Consider the following 26,063-nt stretch of genomic DNA (forward strand, 5'->3'; position numbering starts at 1 on the left):
TGACAAAAAGAACAAGTCAAGGAAACAAACGTCTATACAGTACGGAGCGTTCCTCGCTCAAACAACTCACGGCGTTCTGTGCCGATGCATGATGAGGCCAGGCGTTGTCAGGGACACTTGCTTAAAGGGCCCCTCACCAGGCCACATAGCAAATTTTAGTGAGATGCTGGAAGTTGTTGTGTGCCGAATGAAGAGCAGTATGCCGCAAGAATTTTTCAAATCGGTTCATTACGAACTGAGAAAAACAATAATTTGTAGCGGCGCGAAACCATGATGCGAGGAGGCGAGTTTCAAACCCTTGCCACTCGCCCCGTGTAGCCTTAGCAAGCCAAATCCCTTCCCTGCCCTCTTCACTTGACACATACGCATGAGCACGTCATGCGCATGCATGGTCACGTGCGCACGACGTGCCCGAGCCAGCCCGAGCACGCGAGCGGCGTTGCACGGCCGCTACCTTTTTTAAAGCCGTGGTACCTGCTAAACGCATGCAAGGCATTATGCGCACTTTGTTGATGCTGTGCCTGATGACGATGAAGAATTATGGCAGAGCCCTTTGTAATGGGTTGGAAGCATTCAACAACCTACTCGTTGCGCAATTCGCATTGTGTGACGCCTTGTTACAGAATTCGCGTTGTGCGACGCTTGGTGCTTATTTTACCCTTCTACCACGCTATATTGCATATGCTAATGTGGTTCCTTCCCGACATGAAGCCTGTATAGGACCTATTTACAAAGCAGTTTCAAGCACCGGCATGGCTCAGAGGTTGAATACTGTTCTCCCACGCTGAGGGCCCAGGTTCGAACCTGGTTCCATCCTGGAATTTTTTTCTTATTTCGTTTTTTTTTTCTTATTTCGAGCGATACTGGTTACGGACACCGGCGGCGGCGGCGGACTACTACGGCGCCAAAAACGGCCGGTGAAATGATCTCATAACAGCTTTCGCTGTAAAAGTGGTGCGCGTAGAATCCCTCGAACACAGATGAAAGCGGCGACGCACCACATGCGGCCGAAAAACACGATCTGAGAATGCAAAAGCCTCGTTTTACAGCGAAAGCTGTTATGAGATCATTTCACCGGCCGTTTTTGGCGCCGTAGTTGTCCGCCGCCGCCGCCGCCGCCGGTGTCCGTAACCAGTATCGCTCGAAATAAGAAAAAAACGAAATAAGAAAAAATTCCAGGATGGAACGAGGTTCGAACCTGGGCCCTCTGCGTGGGAGCCCAGTATTCAACCTCTGAGCCATGCCGGTGCTTGGAACTGCTTTGCAAAAAGGTCCTATACAGGCTTCATGTCGGGAAGGAACCACATTAGCATATGCAATATAGCGTGGTAGAAGAGTCAAATAAGCACCAAGCGTCGCACAACGCGAATTCTGTAATCAGGCGTCACACAATGCGAATTGCGCCACGAGTAGGTTGTTGAATGCTTCCAACCCATTACAAAGGGCTCTGCCATAATTCTTCGTCGTAATCAGGCACAGCATCAACAAAGTGCGCATATTGCCTTATATGCGTTTAGCAGGTACTACGGCTCTCCGTAAAATGACGAAAAATGGCGCAGTGCCTGCTGCCCTACTTCTCAAAAATTACAATGATTTGTAGCGTAGTGGGTTCCTCGCAAGTGCATTTGTATTGGTTGCCAAGGAAGCCCGTAAGCGCATGATCCATTTCCTCGGGGTCTCAGTAAAATTACAATGATTTAGAGCGTAGTGGGTTCCTCGCAAGTGCACTTGTATTGGTTGCCAAGGAAGCCCATAAGCGCATGATCCATTTCCTCGGGGTCTCAGTAAAATTACAATGATTTATAGCGCAGTGGGTTCCTCGCAAGTGCACTTGTACTGGTTGCCAAAGAAGCCCATATGCGCATGATCCATTTCCTCGGGGTCTCAGTAAAGTTCTTCGCCCCCCCTCCCCCCGTCTCTCTCTCACGTCATGTATGTTATACAGCATGACGGGAGAGGGAAATAGCAAGCGGGCGTCCCCCAATGCAAATTACATATCCGGTGGGCCGTTTAAAGCTTCCAACCCATTACAAAGGGCTGAGTCATAATTCTTCATCGTCATCAGTCGTCGCGTCAACGAAGTGCACATAATGCCTTAGAGACGTGTAGCTGGTGCATCGCTTCTCCGCAGAATGACGAATAATGGCTTAGTAGGTGCTTCCCAACTTCACAAAGATTGTGATTTATGACGTAGTGGGTACCTTTCTGGTGACTTGTATTGTAGCCCCGAGAGAGCTTACAACGGGCTCTAGAAACGCCGCTCTTCCAGCTTTCGCTGTGACTGTGCTGCGGTTTCAGCGCAGGCCTGGCGTTTTCGTCATAAACGCGGCGACTTAAATCCACATGTTCAAGAAAATACCAGCATCGTCTGCTGTGGCTAATGGTTGTGTAGCAACGGAACCTATCTGGCTGCCATCGCCGCTTATCACGACAAATCTAGTCGCACGTGGGCACAAGCAGTGCTCACTTCTCTCTCTGCCCTCCTGGCTACAAAAGCCCAATTCTACGATCAATAAAGGCTTCTTTCTTATGCTTGCACTGGACTCGTCTCATTCGGGGATCGGAGCGCGCGCTGGGTGAGACCTTACGATGTAACAGTGGCGACGAAGGCGAAAAAAACCCTCGGAATCAAGAACGAGCCAGACAACGGAGACCAAGCAGCGGCTGCGGAAAGAACTGTTCCAATGGCGCATCAACAGCTACCGGATTATGACGACGAAAGGGACAACTGGAAAGCATACATCATCAAAGCAGAGGCTTACTTCGAAGCGACGTGTATCAGCGACCAGGCCAAGAAGAGGGCATTGCTTATCGCGGCGCTGAACACAACAACCGTGCAAGTGCTCGCAGGAAGGGTGGCGCCAAGGAAGCCCAACGCGCTCACCTATGACGAAGTAGTCAAAACACTGGATGATTACTTCGACCCAAAGCGCCACGAAACTACGGAAAGTTTCCGGTTTTTCAACCGCTCTCAAAAGGAAGGTGAGCCTGTTCATGAATTTATTTTGGAACTACGACGCATTGCCGACAATTGTAATTTTGGCACAATGCTCGATCGAATGCTTCGAGACCGTATTGTATGCGGTGTACGGTCCAGCGCGTTGCAGAAGCATTTGCTGGCAAAGGAAAATTTAACACTGCAGGAAGCGGAAACCATGGCGCTCGCCGCCGAAGCGGCGGAAAAAGGGGCGGAGAAAATAACCTCCGAGCTAACAGTGCTTAAGGTTGATGCACGACAGAGAACGGGAAACGAGGTGGTGTCAGAATGCAGCCGGTGTGGCAGCAGCAGGCATAGCAGCAATGCTTGTGGTTGGTTGAGGGCACGGTGCTACCGCTGCGGTACCGCTAGGGCATATTGCTAAGAAGTGCTTGAACGACGCCCACGGTCGAAGGCCTAGGTCAAGCAGGCGAGCACCTGGGGACGTACGCGGTCGAGCTCTTGCAGTAAATGCTGACTCAAATGACGAAGACTTTGATGATGCTACGCATGTGTGGACACTAAGCTCGGCACGTATTACTCAGTTGGAACCGCCTATCAAACGCACTTTCACTTGGGGTGGTGTGGACGTGTCAATGCACGTAGATACTGGCTCCCCAGTGTGTGTCGTACCAAGGCAAATTTTCGAGAAACACCGACAACAATGGCCAATTCGAAGCCCACAAACATCAAGCTATCATGCTACCTCGGAAAAATTCCAGTGATGGGGGAATTGCGTGTGCCGGTGTCGTATAATGGCGTATCCTTTGACTGTCCCTTGATCATCCTAGACTGTACAGGTCCCAGTCTATGCGGACGTGACTTGATCGCCCAGATTTCAAAGTTAGGAATGCCAATCTTCAACCTGAGGGCCCAGCCGGACACCCATTCGGGAACGACCACGTCTGCCGTAGAGGACATCCTTGCCGAGTTTGAAGACGTGTTCCAGCCAGAACTCGGAGTGATTGATGGGCCCCCGGCGCGCCTACTGCTAAAGGAGGGAGCCACACCAAAATTTTGTAAGGCTCGTTCTCTTCCGTTCGCTTTACGCGATAAGGTAACGCAAGAATTTGACAGGCTTGTGTCACAGGGAGTGCTGTCACCCGTCACACACTCGGAGTGGGCTACGCCCATTGTGCCGGTTTTGAAAAAGGATGGCACCGTGAGAATTTGCGGTGATTTTAAAGTCACTTTAAACCAATGCTGCGAGTTGGAGCAATACCCCTTGCCTCTGATCGATGATATGTTCGCTAGCCTGAACGGAGGCAAGTATCTCAGCACCCTCGACTTACGTGATGCGTATAATCCAATTTTCTTGGATGAAGACTCGCGGAAGCTTTGCGTTATCAACACGCACCGCGGGCTATTTTCGTACAACAGATTGCCGTTTGGTATTGCTTCGGCACCAGCTATCTTCCAGCGGAAAGTTGAGACTGTTTTGCAGGGCTTATCATGTGTGGAGGCATCTGGATGATGTTTTGGTATCGGAAAAAGAAGAAGGTGGCCAGGATTTACGGCTCGTGCTGCAACGATTCAGAGAGCGTGGAGTAAAACTGCGGATTGACAGAGGCAAGTTCCGTGAACAGTCTGTCACGTATCTAAAAACAGATTAGATCAAGAAGGTCTTCACCCGATGGAAAAAAATGTGGAAGCAATCTTAGACGCTGCCAAACCACGGAATGTCGGCGAATTGCGTTCGTTTTTGGGCATGCTCACATACTATTCCAAGTTTCTACCTAACATGCCGTCTCTGCTCGCACCACTGTACCAGTTGCTCGAGAAACACTCGCGGCGGAAGTGGGAAAACGTGCAGAAAGCAGCGTTTCTAACGGCAAAGCGCAGTCTGCGGGAGGCAGGAGTGCTCGTACACTTCGATCCTAAGAAACCACTGAAACTAGAATGTGATGTGTCACCGCATGGTACTGGAGCCGTACTGTTTCACACTGATGGGAGTGTCAACAGACCCATCGGGTTTCGTTCCCGAACGCTGACCAAAGCCGAGCGAAATTATTCGCAGCTGGAGCGAGAGGCCCTTGCTCTCGTGTTTGATGTATCGAAATTACTGGACTATCTTGCAGGCCACGAGTTCACCTTGGTCACCGACCACCAGCCGCTCCTGGGCCTCCTGAAGTCTGACAGGCCTACACCACCACTGGCTGCTGCTCGTATCCAGCGGTGGGCGCTGTATCTCGGAGGATTCCGCTACAGGCTACAATACTGTCCTGGCAAGCTGCTCATCAATTCAGATGCCCTGAGCCGCTTGCCCCAAGAGACGAACGAGTCGGAGCCCGGAGGTGAGCCTGCTGATTATCTCCTAGCGTTGGAAACCTTCTCAGACGGGACTATTTCACTGACGGAGTTAAAACAACATACGGCAATCGACCACATCTTATCAAAAGTAGTAAGATATGTACTGCTGGGCTGGCCAGCAAGTAAGGCTGTGGAAGCGGACATGAAAGCATTTTCTGACCGGAGATTGGAGCTGTCCGTAGCACATGATTTATTGTACTGGAGTCGGAGAGTTGTGATTCCAGAAAAACTGCGCGCACGAGTGTTGGAACACTTGCATGAAACGCATCAGGGTTCCTCTGCCATGAAGGCAGTCGCCAGGTCCTCTTTTTGGTGGCCGGATCTCGATAGCAATATCGAACGGCTATCAGCTTCCTGTAAAAGATGCATTCAAAACCTGCCTATGCCGGCAGCCGTACCAGCAAGGAACTGGACTAAGACAGAGGAGAGCTGGGAAAGAGGACACGCTGACTTTGCTGGGCCGGTCACGGGTACAATGATCCTCGTGCTTGTAGAGGCCCACAGCAAGTGGATAGAGGCTGTTCCCATGGAGAGAGCAAGCACCTCTGCTACTGTGAGCTGCTTGAGGAATATATTCTGTCGATTCGGTATTCCCCGTACCATCGTAACAGATAATGGCACACAATTCACCAGCGAGGAGTTCGCGACATTCACGAAGCGGAATAATATAACTCACGTGCGCACGCCTGTGTACCACCCGCAATCAAACGGGTTAGCGGAAAGGGCTGTTCGCACCATTAAAGACGGCCTGAGAAAGATGGGCAAAGGCAGCATAGGGGATAACCTGGATCGTCTTCTTTTTCATTACAGACGGACTCCCCTCAGTTCTGGAAAATGCCCTTCTGAACTTCTCTTAGGCTACCGCATCCGTTCCCGCTTGGCCGCATTATTCCCCCCCATTCATGCAGGATCCACAAAAACGGATGAGTGGACGGTGCCAGCGGACGTCGCCGTTCATGTCCGTAATTACGGGCAGGGAGATACGTGGACTCCGAGAAGAACCGCATCCGTATCCGGCGCTCGAATGGTCACCATTGATACACCTAAGGGACCCGTACGGCGGCACGTTGATCAGGTGCGCTCGGCCCAGTCAAGCCCGGTGCAGTGTGAACCTGTTCCCGAAAACAAGGAAGAGACAGAACCATCCACGAAGCAGGTAGGTACGACCACCTGTCCAGGGGCCGACGCAAGACACCCCACCTGCAGATGCTGGCGAAGTACCGTCGTTCAAAGCGTCAGCGGAAACCACCACAGCGTCTCTACAATCTTAAGGGACGAGAAATGTAGCAACGGAACCTATCTGGCTGCCATCGCCGCTTATCACGACAAAGCTAGTCGCACGTGGGCACAAGCAGTGCTCACTTCCCTCTCTGCCCTCCTGGCTATAAAAGCCCGATTCTAGAATCAATAAAGGCTTCTTTCTTATGCTTGCACTGGACTCGTCTCATTCGGGGATCGGAGCGCGCGCTGGGTGAGACCTTACGATGTAACAGGTTGCCGACCTCGAAAACTGTAGCTTTGCGGAACGGTTGCCAGCCTCAACAGTCGTCACGTCGTCCAACAAGAATGCGCCCCAGAGCCGCTCATGCGGGTACCGCGTGTGCGACGACTTGGCGTCGTTCCGCTCTTTCGCCCTCCGTTTGCGGGCGGCAGGTGTCCCGCCATGTGCGGAGCGGGTGTGCGGCTTGCGCGTGGATATTCCCTAAGTTCTTTGGGCTCACGTGAACGGCGTCCCGCTCAAGTTGAAGGTGGACCCAGGAGCGGAAGTTGCCGTCGTTCCAAGCACTTTTGCAGGAGTACCGTCTCAACTCGAAAAACCGGAGGGTCATCTAACAGATCCTTGAAATTATCCTTTGAATGTGTCTGGCCAATTCAAAGCTACGTACGTTGGAGTGGAAGAGCCGCACCTGCGTACAGCCAGTGTATGTCATGCTTACAAGAAAATTCGACGACGCAAACCACCGAGAAGAAAAGGCGAAAGGAAAGAGCGTCAACTCGCAACTGACTTTATTCTTGCAAATCCACCGCAATATATATATACCATGCCACACCTGCGCCATATCACACCATGCGTCACATCCAAAATTCGGCCACTCTCAATCCACGTGCTAGATCAGAAACGTGCATTGAGAGTGGCCGAATGTTGGATGTGACGCATGGTGTGTTATTGCGCAGGTGTGGCATGGTGTATATATTGCGGTGGATTTGCAAGAATAAAGTCAGTTGCGAGTTGACACTTTCGCCTTTTCTTCTCGGTGGTTTGCATCGTCGAAATTTCTTGTAAACATGCACCAACTAGGCCAACAGCAGGTTTTACTAAAGTATGTCATGCCTTCGCAGTCTTCGCCTCTGCTAGGCTGCCCTGCTATACTCGCATTGGGAGTTGTGAAATTCGTCGACGCCGCACAGCGACCTGAAAAGCCAGCCAGCTGATCAAGCGACGCCACCCTTAGCCAGGATATTGTCACGAGGTCGTGACGTCGACGAAGACAGCAGTCCGCGTTTTCAAGATGAAACTGTTTATTTGGCCGAACTTGTGGCCGGGAAACTGAAAGTCAAACTACAGCAATGCACTGACAGCGGCGAACAGAGCGTCGACCGTCGATCAACTGCTCATGGCTGGGATGCGCCGTCTTTTATACATCACGCATCGAACCTCCCAGACTGGTTTTCGCGCAAGCACTGGAATAATCTAGACTATTCGGGTCCTGCGTGCAATCTTAACAAAACGATCTACTACACTCGCGAAGCTTCTCGAACACTGCGGCGCGCTCAGCGTCGAGCGTTGATAACCGCCCTTGCTGGTCAAACCCGAATACATCAAAATAAAAGAAGAAGCGGGCGTGGCATTGCCCCCCTCTGAAAAGGCGTTGTCCCGATGCTTGCGACAGAACATAGCAGGGGAAAAAAAGAAAAAAAGGAACAAGTGCATACACAAATGAATTACAATAACAAAGGAAAAAGTAGAGTCCCCGGGTTTGCTAACGCGCAAAAAGCGGCTTAAGGGATACTGAACAAAATTTTCGCCGCCGAGATAAATGGCCCAATTGAAAGATTTTGTGCTGAAATTAGTTGAAACAACCTTTATTTCATCCAGAGACTAGTAGAAAATAATGAATTTAATGCATTTTTCTCAAATTGGTGCGTCTAGCGGCCGCGCCGCGAACTAGAGAGGAAGTGACGCGAAACCCGCCGGATACTGACTCGCCAACCATGCTCACTGCAAAATCGCTTAAATCGACATCGCAAGCCGCCACCCGCTGCCGCGCGTCTCTCTCAAAACGTGTTCTCACGGAGGAAGGTCGGGAAGGTGTTCTCCGTGCGTGTTTTCAACCGGCAGCTAACGACGTCATTGCCGCGCTCTCGGCCGTATATTTGGTTTCTCAAGCGGAGCTTGCGCCCACGTCTACGAATTTGCTGTTTGTGTTGTGTGCTGCTATGTAATATGAACGGTGAAGCACCTGGCGTAACGCAAAATGCCTCAACGCTGTTCTACGCTAGGGTGTGCGAAAAGCAGCGTCGAGAGAGAGAAGCCCTGTCATACCTTTCCGACAGAGCCGAAGCTTCGAAGTATATGGATTCGCGCTGCGCGCCCATCGCAGCCAACATGGGTGCCTTCAAAGTGTGACTTTTCGTGCTCCGAACACTTCGAGGATAGTGACTATGAGTCACTGTTTAAATTGCTGGTCCCGGTGGCCGACCCACGTTGGGCTATGGTGGATCGTCTGGCTCGTCGTCCTCGTTGTCGCTTGACGAAGCAGAAGGGTCACACGCATATGGTTTTATTTGGCGCATCCGTTTTGGAGGCCTGCCGAACTCGGAGTCGCAATCACCGCTCGTGGAACCACTGTCACTCGCACCTCGCATCTTTGCGCGCTCGCGACATGCTCGGTAATTGTAGTGGTTTTTGAGGAAAAAAGAAGCGCTATTTTGTCTCCCATGTGGGGAAAAGGGGACAAGGCTTAGCGCCACAACAGCCACCCCGAGCCACCCTCGGTTCTTGAGAGGAGAGGGGGAGGAAGGGAAGTGGCAGGGCAGGAGAGAGCGTGCCAGTTGCCCTCCTCTTGCTGGAGCATTCGACGTCACGGCCGTCGACAAGCGCACTGGCGTGCAGCCTCCGCGCTCTTACAATCCACTAAAAATACGACCAACTGCTCGAAATTACGTGAAAGAAACGCTGTTTATAGGAACAGTCGTGTCGCCCGAGTCGAATTTTTATTACCCATATCTATTACGCTTTTCTATTACACAGGGCTATTTTCCATGTTCCAATCCTTCTCTTCAAGACCCGGCTATTTTGACCTGTTGGATCGCCGTATCGACTTGCCAAGCACGAGTAGTATCGTGGCATCTGCGGCAGGGCTTGTGCCCAGTAGACGTGCGGTTGTTGTGTGGATGGATGAATCCGTCGCCGGGTCATTCGAAGAGGATGTGCCGTATCCTTCGCTCCGAATGGTACAGGCAAGTCCGGTTTTACAAGGACTGGCTCCGGGTCTTGTGTGACCCGAACATTCGCGACGCACCCACCGTGGGACGTACGGTGAATGGAGCAAAGTGACCGAACATGCGACGGAAGTCCTATGGAACCACATCCGGGGGCAACTTCGAGTCAAGGAGAGGCAGGGTGCACCCGAAGGACGTGCTCTGAACCTTAGTGACGTGCCGATACCTGAGAAATTTCAGAATGTCCTGCGACGGGGACCCAAATTCTCGGAGGAACCGTCCGTCCGCCCGGAAGAAAGGTTAGCAATTGCTCGGAATGTTTCTCGGTTAGCAAGAGAAGAAGAACGGTTTGGGTGTGTCGCGGAATGCGTAGACGTTGTCCCGAGTGAACAGCGGTGCAATAAGTCGAAGTTGTGTGTAGGACCACTGATTGATTTTGGTTCCGAAAAGAAATTGAGGGTTCTTACGTCAGATAAAGAAGGCTTTTTTGTTACCATTGGTGAAGGGACTTTCAGAGAAAAAGCCTTAGAAGTGTAGGCAAAAATTCCAAGCCAGTGACGGCGAAAGGCAGAGAAGTTAAAGCCAGAGCAAAGAGTCTGTTAAAAATTGCAATAGAGCGAATTTGGGCATGTTGGTGTAGCATAGTGAAGCACACAGCGCGAAACAACGACGGGGACACAGAAGCGGTGTGTGTGTTTCCTTTCTGTGTCCCCGTCGTTGTTTCGCGTTGTGTGTTTCACTCTGTTAAAAAGACCTAATTTAGAGAAGCTTGGGGCAGGCGTTGAGAAAGCGAAGGCTGCTGAGTTAGAAGCCTTTTTCACAATAAAAACCCAGAAACCCCGAATGCCATTTAGAGCAATTGTATCGGAGCGCAACACATGGCAGCAAGCAGTATCAAAATATCTTCAAAAACATCTTTCAGGGTTAACTGTAACGGACCCTTTTGGTGTAAAAAATTTTGAAGATGTTATTCAGATTCTTAGCAGTAGCGATGTCGCTGGTGTCTCGCGCTTCAGTATTGACGTAGTGGATCTATATTATTCCCTGCCGCACGATAAAGTGTTAAGATGTGTAGAAAAATGCATTGTAAGTGCAACGATGAGGTACTCTCTAGAAACGAATGTGATGTGCCAGTAGAATCTTTTTTAGAAATGTTGTCTTTTTACCTAAAATCCACCTTTGTGAATTGGTTCGGGAAGTTGTACATGCAAAAAACGGGTGTGTGTATAGGGTCTTGCTTGGCCCCTGTTTTAAGTTCCATTTGATGAGTGAGGTAGATAAGGCAGTTAACACCAAATTGCGGAGAGGCATTAAGATATTCAGATATGTAGATGACTACTTGATCTTATTGACAAATCCCGAGCGGCACTAAGCAGGGAGGAAATTTTAAATGTTTTTAACGATGACGAAAAGGGAATCGATTTCACTTGTGAGATGCCACGTGACGACAGCTTGCAGTATCTCGATGTGAACTTATGTTTCAAGGCGGAGCACGTGTGTTGGCAGTATTGCCCTCGGTCCGCAAAACTGATCTTGAATTTCGCTTCACCGCAAAGATTGTAAAGCATGGAATTGTATTATCCTGCTTACGCGCGGCACTTGACAAAAGTTGCGTGCACGTGATAAACGATGCCTTTCGGGTGCAATATGACCGCCTCAAAGCGGCAGGGTATCCAACACACCTCATCACTTCGGTGTGCGAAAAGCTCATACGCATCGTTAAACAGAGACATGAACCCCTGCCCCTAAAACTAAGGAAGAGAAAAACAGGAATATGGCTGTTATTCCGTATATACATAACACATCGCACGGACTAAAAAATGTTGGGAAGAGGTATGGGGTGAGAGTAACTTTTTTTCTGTACCTCAGAAGCTTGGGCGTATCTGCCCCATCGTGCACAGAAGGGCGCAGGGTTCTGTAGTGATAAGTGGAAAATGTATTCAAAAGCACGTGAATGCCTTTGTAAGATGCCGTTTAGGTGTGGCCTACCAAATCCCTTTTTCGTGTGGTTGCGTGTACATGGGCCAGACCGGTAGATGGGTGATTCCACGAGAGATCGAACATGCCTGTCCGGTCGCAATTTTTGTTTTGCCTGGGTTTTTTATATGTTATGTGGGCACATTCAAAGTGCACGGAACTGAAAATTTTATTTCCGAGAAACGCTCCCAGCGCACCCAAAAAATATTTGAAGGGGGCGGCGCATGCCTCCTGTTTTTGCTCACTGCATTGTTTTCGGATTTCACGGCCGAATTTAGCGCGAACTATAAGCGATATGTCGAAAATTTCTTTTGCTGGTTTTAATACGCACTACTGTGAATTACATCCATGCTTTTTTTATGCCGTCCTCATTAAGAAGAAAATGTGAAAAAATGGCAAACACGGCCGAAATCAAAAAAGGGTCCTAAGTTCGGGGCGCCTTGGCGCCTTTACTATTTCAAACAGAAACTTGAAAACAGTGTCAACTATAGAAAAGAGCCTTTGCAACATTTATACAGAAGATAATTTTCCTACGGGCAACGCAAAAAAAGAAAAAAATAGTTAAAGAAGCGAGTTTTTTCAAAAAAGTACATAATCAAACAATAAAATAAAAAAAACTCCGGTCTCAATTTTGACGGCAATTTTTTATCGAAGAGCGCTTATGTCAATGAACATACGGTTTTAATATCATATGTCCTCATTTGCTTTGTTTACGAGATATAACTGGCCAAAGTGACCCTTGCTGTGAGTGCTCACTTCAGGACGACTGATGGTTATTAATAGCTTGCATTGTGCGTAAATCGCAGTTTTAATTATTCTGCTGCAGCAAAACCTTGCTCTGGTGGCTTTTCGTCAAGAAAAATGTGTTCTCAGATTTTATTTGGTTCTACCGTGTGCGAAAGTGGGCTGCTGCCGCCCTCCAAAGGGTGATTCCACGAGAGACCGAACATGCCTGTCCGGTCAATATTTTTGTTTTGCCTGGGTTTTTTATATGTTATGTGGGCACATTCAAAGTGCACGGAACCCAAAATTTCATTTCCAAGAAATGCTCCCAGCGTGCCACAAAAGTATTTGAAGGTGGCGGCGCAGACCTCCTGTTTTTGTTCACTGCAATGTTTTGGGATTTCACGGCCGAATTTAACGCGAACTATAAACGATGTGTCGAAAATTTTCTTGTTGGTTTTAATACGCATTACTGTGAATTACATCCATGCTTTTTTTCAAGTATTTCAAGGAGCCTTTGCAACATTTATGCGGAAGATCGTTTTCCTGCAGGCAGCGCGAAATAAGAAGAAAATAGTTAAAGAAGCGAGTTTTTTTCAAAAAAGTACATTTTCGAAAAATAAAACAACTCAGGCCTCAATTTTGACATTTTTTTGTCGAAGAGTGCTTATGTCAGTGAAAACAACATGTTAATATGTATGTCCTCATTTGCTTTGTTCACGAGATTTAACGGGCCATAATTACCCTTGCTGTGTGTGCTCACTTCAGTGCGATCGATAGTTGTCATCAGCTTGCATTGCACTTAAATCTAGTTTTAATTATTTTCCTGCAGTAAAACCTTGCTCTGGTGTCTTGTCGTCAAGAAAAATGCATTCTCAAACTTTAATTATGTCTAGCGTGTGTGGGGATGGGCTTCTGCCGCTCTCTAAAGGCCGAACGCGTACGCAGTTTGCAGCTTACAACCTCAACTTACCCGCCAGTATTCGTTAATCAGAAGCACGCGAGACACCGCGAACACATGGTTTAGGTCACTTTGTCAAAACTCTCCTTGCACACAGAATAAAGCATCTGTATGCAGCGAAGGCCAACTTAATCTGTAACTAAATGCCACAATCAGCAGGCGCGCTGTTATGCAGTTGTTTTCTCACTGCCTGCTTGCTTCCCTTCCATTACATGCATTGTACGCTCTAACCATCTTCCCCATTCGACGCACATTGTGCCTAAACAACATTTGTAAAAAAGTTAGCTCAATGATTTCCGAGCCGTTTATTTCACTTCCCGCAATCACGTTTTCGGCGTCGCAGATAACGTCTTCCTGTATCATCTCGACCTTTACCTCAGCGTTTCAGCAGCCAGAAAACGTGCAGTGCGGCATGATTAAGCCATGAGTGGCCGAAGCTTCCCAATTGATGATGTTTTGTTGCTACTTTACTTAAGTGCTTTCCCACGTCGAGGACAGCAAAGGTCATTGGTGGCACCAGACGGACATTACCCTTAGTTTTGACAATGAGTGCGGCCTACAAATTAAATATTACAGCCCAAAGCGCTTAGACACCCTTAGTCATAAAATGTTAAACCGTAAGCAGTTCTGGAAAGGCATTCATGACAGCTGCGCAGATGTGAGATAATTTGTGCGGCGCCGTTCAGTATAAACGTTTCGGCTTGCTCTAGGTCTAGCTGTTCACTACACGCGATGCGCGCGGCCCATGGCTACGTCCGATTGTTCTGTGCCGATTATTTACGCGTTCACAAAAAGAAGATTGCAGAGGAAAACGTTTTCGTTGCGCAAATTTTTTTTCTTTGCTCGTTTTGTTGTTGCCTACCTCCAGAAGCTACTGTCATAGGCTGAGGATCTTCGCGACACCTGCGAGGTCTGCTTGCATTGCTTTAGGCTCCTCAAGGAAAACCTGTCTACATCTAACCGCGATGAGGTAGACCAGGCATTCCTTCAGGAAGAAGAAGCGGTTGATATCTTGAACAGGCGCGCCCATCTTTCCTCTGATCATTGTAGGCGAGGTTGTAGGCTGCAAACTGTTTACACGTGAGCCATTTAGAGGGCGGCAGCAGCCCACTTTTGCACACGCTAGACACAAATAAAATCTGAGAACACATTTTTCTTGACGAAAAGCCACCAGAGCAAGGTTTTGCTGCAGCAGAATAAATAAAACTGCGATTTACGCACAATGCAAGCTATTAACAACCATCAGTCGCACTGAAGTGAGCACTCACAGCAAGGGTCACTTTGGCCAGTTATATCTCGTAAACAAAGCAAATGAGGACATATGATATTAAAAGCGTGTGTTCATTGACATAAGCGCTCTTCGATAAAAAATTGCCGTCAAAATTGAGACCGGAGTTTTTTTTTTTTTTTGAAAATGTACTTTTTTGAAAAAACTCGCTTCTTTAACAATTTTTTTCTTTTTTTGCGCTGACCGTAGGAGAATGATCTTCCGCAAAAATGTTGCAAAGGCTCTTTTCTATATTTGGCACTGTTTTCAAGTTTCTGTTTGAAATAGTAAAGGCCCCAAGGCGCCTCAAACTTAGGACCCTTTTTTGATTTCGGCCGTGTTTGCCATTTTTTCACGTTTTCTTCTTTTTGAGGATGGCATAAAAAAAGCATGGATGTATTCACAGTAATGCGTATTAAAACCAGCAAAAGAAATTTTCGACACATCATTTATAGTTCGCGCTAAATTCGGCCGTGAAATCCGAAAACAATGCAGTGAGCAAAAACAGGAGGCATGCGCCGCCACCTTCAAATATTTTTTTGGCGCGCTGGGAGCGTTTCTTGGAAATAAAATTTTCAGTTCCGTGCACTTTGAATGTGCCCACACAACATATAAAAAACCCAGGCAAAACAAAAAATGCGACCGGACAGGCATGTTCGATCTCTCGTGGAATCACCCAGATGTATCAACACCCGCCTTCGAGAATACGAAATGCATTGAATGACACGCCTTCATCTCATCTTGCCTCCCACTGTCAAATATGTAAATGCAAACCTTTGTTCGAAAGCACCATTATATTGTTTCGTCGCCCTCAGCAGACCACGCGAGAAATATCGGAGGCGTATCACATCACAAAGAACGCGGTGATATGTGTTAGCAAACCATCCCTATCTTTACATGACAAAGAATTCAATTTTATCAACAGACACTGAACACGTGCCTTGGGGTGTAGGCCTGTAACTCCTCGGGACATTCGCGATGTGATGTATGTATATATGCAAGTTCTTTCTTCTAATAAAATTCAGTTGCGAGTGAGCGCTTGTGGTGTATGTGTGTGTATCTTTCTTGGTCCTGTGTTGTTTATTTGCGCTCAAAGTTTTTACTTAAAAATGAAAATGCCACCACTCATGCGAACTAACTACGGTCGTCTGGATCTAGAGTATCAAGTACCCCGGCTATTAAACATTCTTGAGAATCACATAGATTTTCATGCCCCCAGCTTTAAACAAAAATTGCACCATCTCCCGCTAAAGGGGACCATGAGGCGATGCGAAGCCGGAGCACTTGCACGATCGCGTTCCGTTGGCGTTCGTTGGGCATGCTACCGACCTCGCTCTTTCAGAAGCCACGGAAGTGGCTATTTCGCGCAAAGAAAACACAAGGGGAGGGTTAAGGGGAGCGCTCCCCTTAACCCTCCACTTGTGTTTTCTTTGCGCGAAATAGCCACTTCCGTGGCTTCTGAAAGAACATGAACCGACTAGCCCAACAACGTGTGCTTCTGGACCGACCTCGCGTCGTGGAACGCGAAGAGGGACGCTACGCGCGTCGTATCTTCCATCTAGCCTGGCCGTTAATTCTCACAGGGCGAGCGGGGAACGCGGTCGACAGGCGGGCGAGAGGGGGGCAGCGTAGGAGAGGAGAGAGAAGGGGAGGGGACGCGCATGCGCTCGAGCTCATCGCGGCGTTGCGCAGGAGAAAATTTCGGCATGTCTAGCCCGCGTTTCAGAGGAAGAGTGGAAAGGGGGAGGGAAGAGCGGGAGGGGAGAGGGGGAGGGGAGAGGAAAAGTGGAGAGGGAAAGAAGAGAGGGGAAGTGGAGAGGGGAAGGGGAGAGAGTGAGTGGAGAGGTGTGTGGAGAGGGTATGCGCATGCGCAGTGAGGGTGGTCACGCCGCACACCACCACCACCACCACCGGATTGAGCTCCGCCTTAAGATACTTCACATCTTATTTCTAAAAAACTTCCTGTTACATTCCACGATAATTTATCAATAAAATATATATCACTAATATTTTTTATGTACACCGCATACACGTCTTTTTTTCGGTTTGAGTTGAAATTTGAAAGTTCACAATTTAATGCTATATGTTGAAGGCCCCGCCTCCGCTCAGGGGGGTCAGTGAGCCGTAATTCGCACGACACAAGCCAGCAACGCTGGGAACAAGATCCGTTTTAATTCACTACTCAAAAGAATCACCACCGGCCTTCCAGACCGGCACAACACGGCACTAACGTATACAGGAGAGCCAAAAGCCCGGAACGAACAATCCCCGCAGACTGGCGGTCAAATGGAACCTACGCGCGAAACATAACGGCAGGAAAGCAAACTCACGCGCAACTCGCAGTAGAAGACGAGCCAACGACTCCTATTAGCGGACGTCCCAAACCGGCGTGGCCTCTTCTCTGCAGCACTCACGGAGGAAACCGTCGCGGCATCCCATCGTCCTGCCGCCCACCAAAGAACCCCCCGGGCTTGTCTCACCTCCCTTCTTATCCGCCAGCCACCTGAATTCATGACCCCTGTGGCTTTCCGCCGCTGCCGCTCGTCACGCGCATGGGCAATGCGCGTGTGTTCTCCTCCCCCTGCTTCCAACGTGCGTGCTGCAGATAAGGGCCTATCGGCCCGACACTCCCCCCCACACAAGAATGGACACTCCAATGAGTGTCATTTTCCAGCGACTACTAAGTACAAATATGAACACCACAGGAAATAGAAAAGGGTAACTGAGAAGCAGTTCTGAATTAGTCTACACAGTTCGTCGGGAACCACAACAGTTCATAATGTGTCGCATGTCCTTGTCTACTCAGTTTGTCGGGCACCACAACACATCACCATTCGTCGCATGTCTTTGTCCTGATGTCGCATGTCCTTGTCTACACAGTTTGTCAGGCACCGCAACACATCACCATTCGTCGCATGTCTTTGTCCTGATGATTACACCGAACGGAGCCGGCCCACACGTCACACCACATAACCATTCGTGCCCTGTCTGTCCCACCGGTTGCACAGAATGGAACGTGCACGTAGCGTGTGTCGGCGTTCACAGCAGCCTGTGTCGGCGTTCCGTGATCGGTGCCAGCCTTATGCTTTGTCGCGGGCTAGTTGGCACTGAAGTTGCTGCGGGGTGTTCTGCGAAAGGCAAGGTTATTACAGTAGGGCAAGGTTATTACAGCACGACAACAAAAAGGCACCGCATCCTGATTGACAAACAGCGAATACCCAGGACAGCAATGTCGATGGTAGCGGGGGAATGTGTTTACGCGTCTAGCGGGCGCTCGTAGTAAGCTTTGAGGTCGCACACGTTTACAGGGCCTGTTACTCGACCACCGCGTTTGTTTTTGAGAAGGTATGCCAACCTAGAAATTCGCTTTGTAATCACGTAGGGACCGTCCCATCGTGGTGCGAGGGAGGCAGCAAACCCTTTTGCTGCATCACTGAGTGGATGCGTGCGGCGGAGCACCTCATCACCAACCGCGAACTCTAGAGGTCGCCTGCCCTTGTTGTATTGATTGCAATGTTCCAGGCGGGCTAGTTCCAACTTCTCTCTGGCCTCCCGCAAAGTTTCGCTCCAGCGACTGGAGAGATTTCGCGCGAACGTCGCGTAGTTACAGCGGGGTGATTCGGAGTCATGGGTGAGCTCATGTTCGATAGGAAACTTGAGCTCGCGACCTGATAGAATGGCTGCCGGAGTAAAGCCAGTTGAACGATTCACTGTTGTTCGCGTGGCGAATGCCATTTCCTGTACGCGGGCATCCCAGTCCCTGTGCCGGTCAGTGAAATCCACCAACATTGTTTTAAGATTTCTGTTGACGCGCTCAGTAATGTTGGCCTGAGGGTGGTAGGGTGTCGTTCTTTTGTGGCGTACACCAAGAACTTTGCAAGTGTCCGCAAATATTCTGCCTGTGAAATATGTGGCATTATCTGTTATTAGCTGCCCGGCTAGCTCAGTCGGTAGAGCATGAGACTCTTAATCTCAGGGTCGTGGGTTCGGGCCCCACGTTGGGCGCCAGATGAAGGCCCCGCCTCCGCTCAGGGGGGTCAGTGAGCCGTAATTCGCACGACACAAGCCAGCAACGCTGGGAACAAGAACCGTTTTAATTCACGACTCAAAAGAATCACCACCGGCCTTCCAGACCGGCACAACACGGCACTAACGTATACAGGAGAGCCAAAAGCCCGGAACGAACAATCCCCGCAGACTGGCGGTCAAATGGAACCTACGCGCGAAACATAACGGCAGGAAAGCAAACTCACGCGCAACTCGCAGTAGAAGACGAGCCAACGACTCCTATTAGCGGACGTCCCAAACCGGCGTGGCCTCTGCTCTGCAGCACTCACGGAGGAAACCGTCGCGCCTAGCGCGACCGTCGTGGCATCCCATCGTCCTGCCGCCCACCAAAGAACCCCCCGGGCTTGTCTCACCTCCCTTCTTATCCACCATAGGGTGCCTTGATGCCCGCGCGCTCCGCTGAGGGTGAGGACAGGCGCGTCGTCTGCTACAACGGCCGCCATTGCGAATCCCGCAGCAGCTCGGCAGCATGCGAAACGCGCTACACAAAGCGCTTGCGGTGCGCGGATACGTCCGGAAATAAGTGCACGCTAGTGATCTTTCTCTTTTTCTTTTCTTTTTTGAAGCTTGGGCAGCTTTTATTGCTGTTGTTGCCTAAATGTAATTCATGTAAGCTGACGGCCTGTGCATGTGTTATGCGCTAGAGGTAGACGTAGACTCTGTGATGTTGAAAACGAATCCTCTTCCTTACGCCGGAAACGACAAACTCTAAAGCCTTACTTAATTTTCTCGTAAGCTCTGCATTCCAAATACACAAATAATCGTTTAAAGTATTTGTATACATGCATGGGCGTCCGGAGGGGGGTGCAAGGGGGGGCAGCTGCCCCCCCTAGGAATTTCGGATAATATTTTTCTATGCAGTTGCGATAAGCTACACAGCTGGATTAGCACACTCAGGTCCTGGCCTTCAGGTTTGCCATTAAATTTCGCAACTTACAAACTACTGACTAATCTTGCCTGTCATGTCGCGGCAGTTAAAGAAACGCTGGCAGTGCTGAATGACCCCCCCCCCCCCCTCGCGTATGCACCCCCCTACAAAAAGTTCTGCGGACGCCCTTGTATACATGTAAGCAGCAGCAGCAGTATATGTATCTGAACACACACAATTTAGTGTTGCGAAGCTACCTAAGCGCGATTAAGGTGGCTCATTTTGCTAAGTTTGCAAACAATTTACTCGTTTACTATAAATGGCATCATATATATTGTATATAGAGGGCCGAGGGGAAGTATGGTGCGAATATCGTGCTAAAATGAAATGAAAGCTTCTTTATCATTATTATTGCTGCCATTTCTTGCTCACAATCTAGCCGCTACTGTATCGGCACTCGAGTTGCACCTTAAGTTCTTATCAAAACGTTGAATACGTTGTTGAGTAGTATGCCGTAAAACTTTGCATGCGCGCAGTATAAGTGCGTTTTAGATGTGAAGCATCTTATAGCGGAGTTCAATCCGGTGGTGGTGGTGTGCGGCGTGACCACCCTTACTGCGCATGCGCAGACCCTCTCCCCACACCTTCTCTCCCCTTTCTCCCTCTCCACCCATTTCCCATTCCCCTCTCCTCCTCTCCATTCCCCCTCTCCACTCACCCTCTCCCCCCCTCTCCCCCCTCTGAAGCGCGGGCTCGCCATGCCGAAACGCTGCTTCGCATCGCCTCATGGTCCCCTTTAGCGGGAGATGGTGTCAGTTTTTTTCCTTCTTTTTGTACCTGCAGGTTTTCTTGCATGCCCAATTGCATGCACATATTATTGAGTGTTTCCAATACTGTTTTATACTTTGTGCGGCAGATGCACGGCGTTATTTATTTGTCTCTTTTATTAATAATAATCTTGAGGTTTTACTTGCCAGAACCATGATATGATTATGAGGCACGCCGTAGTGGAGGGCTCCATGAATTTTGACCATCTGGTGTTCTTTAACCTGCACTGACATCGCATAGTACATGGGCCTCTAGCATTTCGCCTCCACCTAAATGCGACCGCCGCGGCCGGGATCGAACCCGTGACTTTCGGGTCAGCAGCCGAGCTCCGTCACCACTATACCACCGTGGCGGACGCATTTTTAAGGCGAAAGCCTTAAATGCCTCATCAAACGCGAAATTTGACCGTCGGCGTCCTGCGTCTACGGCGTCAGCGTAACACGACGTGAGGGACGAGAGATGCAAAAAATAATCGTCACGTAAGGACGTCACCATATGACGTCATCATGACTTCACAAATTTTGGCGTGACGTCATATGATGCCGTTATCACATGAGATGGTAGCTTGGTCAAAAGTGGGCAGATCACGGAGGCAGTGCAAAACCAGGTGACGTGCCTCCGATCTTGGAGGCAATGCAAAACCGCGTTAGGTGCGCATAAAACTGAGAAGATGGCTTTCGCCTTCGAGTCGTCTTAACTTCATTAAGTGGTTTTCCATGACATACTCATTGTACAACTTGACTTTGTTTCTTGTATTTTTTTACTGGCATAGCGTGTCTACTGTACACAATGCTTCCCCGTCTTCTTGTTGTTTTCATGCGTCCTCTTTGTATAGACGCTTCGCGAAAACTGTTTGTATGCGCATTCCTGTGTGAACCTTCAGGGCTTACATTAATAATGAATAAATAAATTATTCTTGCTCAAAGAAATAAAATACTGGATCTGTGTGTTTGTGTGTGCGTTTATATCCAGCTTACAGTCCATTTATTTGTGCGCATTAATTCTTCGCTGACAGAAGCAATTACACAAATAAAACGCAAATTATACAATAAAACACAACTGCCACTAGTCGCTTCACAGTGATCGTAAATGATTAAAAAAACAGGAACTGCGTAATTATTTAAGACAGGATGAAAATGTAACCTTGAAACACAGAAACAGGGAAGGATAGAAAACATATAACTGCACGCATACATACGTGGGCATCGGACCAGCACACAAGGCGTACTTGAAACACGGAAAGGAATATAATAAACAAGAACCCGCCGTGCTTTTAGTTATGGTGCTTGACTGGTGACGCGAAGGTTGCGGGATCGAATCCCGGCCGCAGCGGCCCCATTTCAATGGAGGTGAAATGACAGAGGCTCGCGTACTTAGATTTAGGTGTACGTTAAAGAACAACAGATGGTCAAAATTTCGGGAGCCTTCCGCTATATACGGCGCCTCTCATAATCATGTCGGGGTTCTTCGGACGTAAATTCTCACAAATAATTATTATTAGGAAAAAAGAAGGATCTGATCTGCAGACAAACACGCATAATATATTCCATGATACATTTCAAATCACAAAAATAGCGAAAGCAAAAATCAAAGCATATACAGGACCAACCAAGTGCAGTAAAGAATGTTTGCGAATAAAAATGCAGGATTCATGCACACGTGAACCAAAGCATATCAAGCATGTAGCTGATATCAGTGTGTCCATTTATTACGCAAGGTTAACACCGGCAGAAGTTATCCTTGCATGTGCATTCGAAATACCGGCCGGAAACTTACGCTGCAAGTGCATAATGTGTCCTTCGGATGCCGCTTGTCACGTTTGATTTTTACTGTCCAAAGAAACCTCGTATCTTCTAAAACGATACAGCTCCCAACGTTCCTAGAATGATTGGTACACTGCGGCACGCAACACCCGGCTATGGTGACGGTAGAGAGCGCATAAAACTGGTGTGAAACGACCACCGACCTAATAACAGCACGCGCGCCACGCACAAGTGACCGGGCGGGGGATTCAAAATGGCGGCCACGCTGCCGCCAAGGCCGAGGAGGCGGCAACTGCCCTTTCAAAAGCTGACACCACTCTAAGCGGGGGCGCGCGCATCGAGGCACTCTAATCCACCAGCCACCTTCACGCCCCCTGTGGCTTTCCGCCGCTGCCGCTCGTCACGCGCATGGGCAATGCGCGTGTGTTCTCCTCCCCCTGCTTCCAACGGCCAGGGGGCGCTGCGTCGCACGCGTTTCGCCGCCTTTCTTCTCTCCCCGCACCTGCCTTCTGACTGCGCTGTTTCAGCACGTTCCCGCACCCTGCACGCGCTGTTCTCTGCTCGCCGTGCACGTGCAGCTTCACGTGTCGCTTTCTCTGAAGGTTTAGAAAGATCCCAGAGATGGAAAAAACGTTTTCACGGTGGGAATCTCACCAGAGGAGGACGGTTGATCGACCACCTTTTCGGGACCGAGTAGGTCGTCAAGGGCGATGCTGTTTGTGCGAGCGCTACGTGCGTGCCGATGCTGGACGGGCACATTTCTTTGACATGAATAGGGAGGTGACTGCGCGAGTTCTGCAATTATGTTACCGGTAAAACGCACATTCGTTGCGGCAGTCGTGTCTACTCGGAGCTGTCAGCAAACATCCAGCACGCTTTCGCGTGCGTTTTCTATTGACAACTTTTCGATTGCATGGATGCCAAGTTTGTCGTGCGGCTTTAAATTTATTATGAGCTCAGTGTGAAGAGCATAAATTTACATCTGTCCTGTTGATTCACTGGCTGCATCGCAATGCGCAGTGTTCAGTTTCGTGGGAGTTTCACTTTTGCCGAGGTTTGCATCGAATGATAACAACGTCGGATCGCAAGTTTAATGTCACCTTGGATTTTTTTAGAGCTCCCTTTGACAGCATAATGATACGCGCAAAAAAAAATTCATGCCCACTTCGACCATGCATGTTTCTTGCAGAGGCGTGTTTCATTTCGAATAATATCGACGCCTGATCACGCACCGTGTTCGCTTATTCTAACGTCGCTTTGGTTGTTTCGACAGCTCGCTTGGTCAGCATCATACTATACAGGGGCGTAGCCAGGGAAGGGGGGGGGGGGTTGGGGGGGTGTTCAAACCCTCCCGAAAGTTTTCAATTTTGCTTGCGTATATGTACACGCACACATACAAACGCACGCACGAACATAAAGTATGGTGGGACCCCCCCCCCCCCCCCCCCCCGAAAAAAATTTCTCGCTACGCCCCTGATACTATACAATACCCACTGGGATTACGCATGTTTATGCTTATGCCGAGATTTGTGCCCAATGATAAACGCATCTGAATTCGCGAAGCCACCGAAAATTTAATTGCCGCCTTGGTGGAGGACTTTGGATTAATTTCGGCCATCTGGGGTTATTTAACGTGTACGTAAATCTAAGTACGCCGTTGTTACTGCATTTCGCTCCCATAGAAATGCAGCTGCCGTATGCGTGAATCGAACCCATGACCACGATATTAGCAGCGAAAACTTCAGCCTGCTAAGCAATCACGGCGTGTCGTATGCAAGGCCAATATAAACGCTCAGTGCAAACATGCAGCTTAATTCTGTTTACAGGGAGCCGCGACGGGAAATGTACCGCAATCACCTGAATTAAACACTTAGTACTCACGGTACGTTATTTTAACTGTGGTGTAATAAGCCCACATGCTCGCTGCTGTCACATTACAAATGGTTGACTCGGAAAGCCAGCGCGCAATCTCGAAACGTACAGCGGCTGTCTATTTGTTGTAGCTTCGGTTCACAAACGCACTTCCCTTTCAAATGAGCACGATCATCGCGTTTCTCCCCGTTAATAGTTCGTAATACTGTGTACGACAAAAATTGCTTCAAGGTGACAAGACCGCGAAAGCATCGCGGCGGACTGCCATAATCCACTCTTGATGCCTCTGCTCCTCGCACTGCTTGCATTGGAAACGGTAGAACTTGACGGGCAGTTTTCGGCCCTTCGTCATTTTTAAACGTTTGTGACAGTTCACAATGCAGCAGGACTGCGTGCCTGCTTTCGAGTACGACGAAGGAACGGCACCCATAGCGTGAAAAATGCCAGATAAAAGCCCCGCGGAGCACGTTCTCCGCGCGCGCAATGGGAAAACCAAGCAAGAGCGACCCGTCCGAGCTACCGGAGCTTTCCCCTCTCTCCGCTGGGGCGGTGGACGGCGCTGCGCAAACTTGAGCGTTGGAGGCCTATAAGGGCCTATCGGCCCGACAATGTATATGTTCTTGAAGTGTTTGTATGATATGTTTGTTTTTCATGAAGTATCATGAGGTGTTTTCATGTATGACGTCTACCTGTATTGCTTTATTTGCAGTGATAATAATGCACATTCTTTTTTTATTTCTCTGGTTGCTCCTCTGTTCGTACTCGCTTCGAAAATGTGTACATGCATGCCGAATACGCATAGGAGTAAGAGCCTCTGTCGGGCAATATGGCTGTTAGCTCTTACTCCTCTTTCTGTATCAGAAAGAAAGAAAAAATAAACTTCAAACTTCAAAATACCTGGATGAGCTGGCGATGTGTGTCTGCTTCCCTCATGTCGCGATGACGATTGGAGATGCGCTTGATTAGGGAAGCTGCATTACGAACCGCAGTGCAGATTAACCTCATGATCTCCGCTTTGGAGCCATTGTCAGAAATATTGAGACCTTAATTAATAAGGTGCACCTACCGCATGCCGATTCGCCCGTGCATTCGGCTGCTGGCGTTCTGAACTGAGACATAAATATGTCGCGCACAACTTCCAGCTACCGTGCACACAGCACTTCTGCTACACACATCACCCAGTTGAACAGCAAGCATGGCGCGCAAGCAGAGTATGCGTCAGCGATCAGTCAAAGGACGCAATGTTGAATGTTCTCGATGTTGTTCGATAATGTTCTCGAGTGCGCTGTGAAGTGCACGAACCTGAACACCGACTGCAAAGCTAGCGCAAACAGTCAAGATTCACCAAGTGTCGAAGTAAATGGCATCTCGCACGAAGTCACTGCGCTAATGCAACTATGTTTACAGCTCCGGACCTAGCGGACACACCCGGCCGTGACACGAAAAGAGACCGATGAAGCCACGAAGAGTGTTCGCGAGCACATGGCAACATTCGCCGCACATTTCATTAGTTACACCGCTTACCGCGCAGTCGATTCATAACTGTCGATGACTCAAAATCACTGCTAATATCCTTTTCAAGAAACACACACACATATTCCAGTTCCGCCGAGCGTAACACAGCATCGAGGCGAAAAGATCGGTCACTTCTCAACGCACGCTAGCAAAGCGCCGGACGGTCTGGACTACAGTGTACTAGAAGGGGGTAGTGTGGTGTGCTCTCTGCCCTATGATACGCAGGTAGCGCTCTGAAGCCGCTCATGTTCTTAAGCCGCTCGCGCTTGCTAGAGCGCTTGCTAGAGGACCGACGTGTTTTTCGTGGGCTCCGGAATGACAGCGTAAGATAAGTTTTTTTTTTGCATGATTCAAGCTTGTTTTTTTAGTTATGTGAGTACATAAGCCACCAGATTGAAGCTTAATAGGGCTTACAACTTTGTACTGTTTCCTGTGTGACAGCCGCCTGGGTTTTTTTGTTATTTGTTTGTTCGGCCACCACGTGGCTGAAA

The 26,063-nt window shown here is 49.0% G+C and overlaps 1 protein-coding gene and 1 non-coding gene across 2 annotated transcripts in view; both read left to right on the top strand.

Annotated features, from left to right (window-relative positions):
• The first annotated feature begins 2,541 nt into the window (after positions 1-2,541).
• LOC119382266 (uncharacterized) overlaps positions 2,542-26,063 on the top strand; it is a 64,285-nt gene continuing 40,763 nt past the window's right edge. Inside the window, exons 1-4 of the mRNA XM_049413060.1 lie at positions 2,542-2,990; positions 3,855-3,996; positions 5,080-5,202; positions 6,196-6,443. Coding sequence (XP_049269017.1) covers positions 2,685-2,990; positions 3,855-3,996; positions 5,080-5,202; positions 6,196-6,443 — 819 coding nt within the window. The 5' untranslated portion in view covers positions 2,542-2,684. The remainder of the gene's footprint in view (positions 2,991-3,854; positions 3,997-5,079; positions 5,203-6,195; positions 6,444-26,063) is intronic.
• Trnak-cuu (transfer RNA lysine (anticodon CUU)) lies at positions 18,591-18,663 on the top strand. Its single transcript has one exon. It is a non-coding gene; the product is annotated as a tRNA-Lys (tRNA).

Source organism: Rhipicephalus sanguineus, chromosome 2, assembly GCF_013339695.2.
Source record: "Rhipicephalus sanguineus isolate Rsan-2018 chromosome 2, BIME_Rsan_1.4, whole genome shotgun sequence".
In the NCBI taxonomy this organism is placed as follows: Eukaryota; Metazoa; Arthropoda; class Arachnida; order Ixodida; family Ixodidae; genus Rhipicephalus; species Rhipicephalus sanguineus.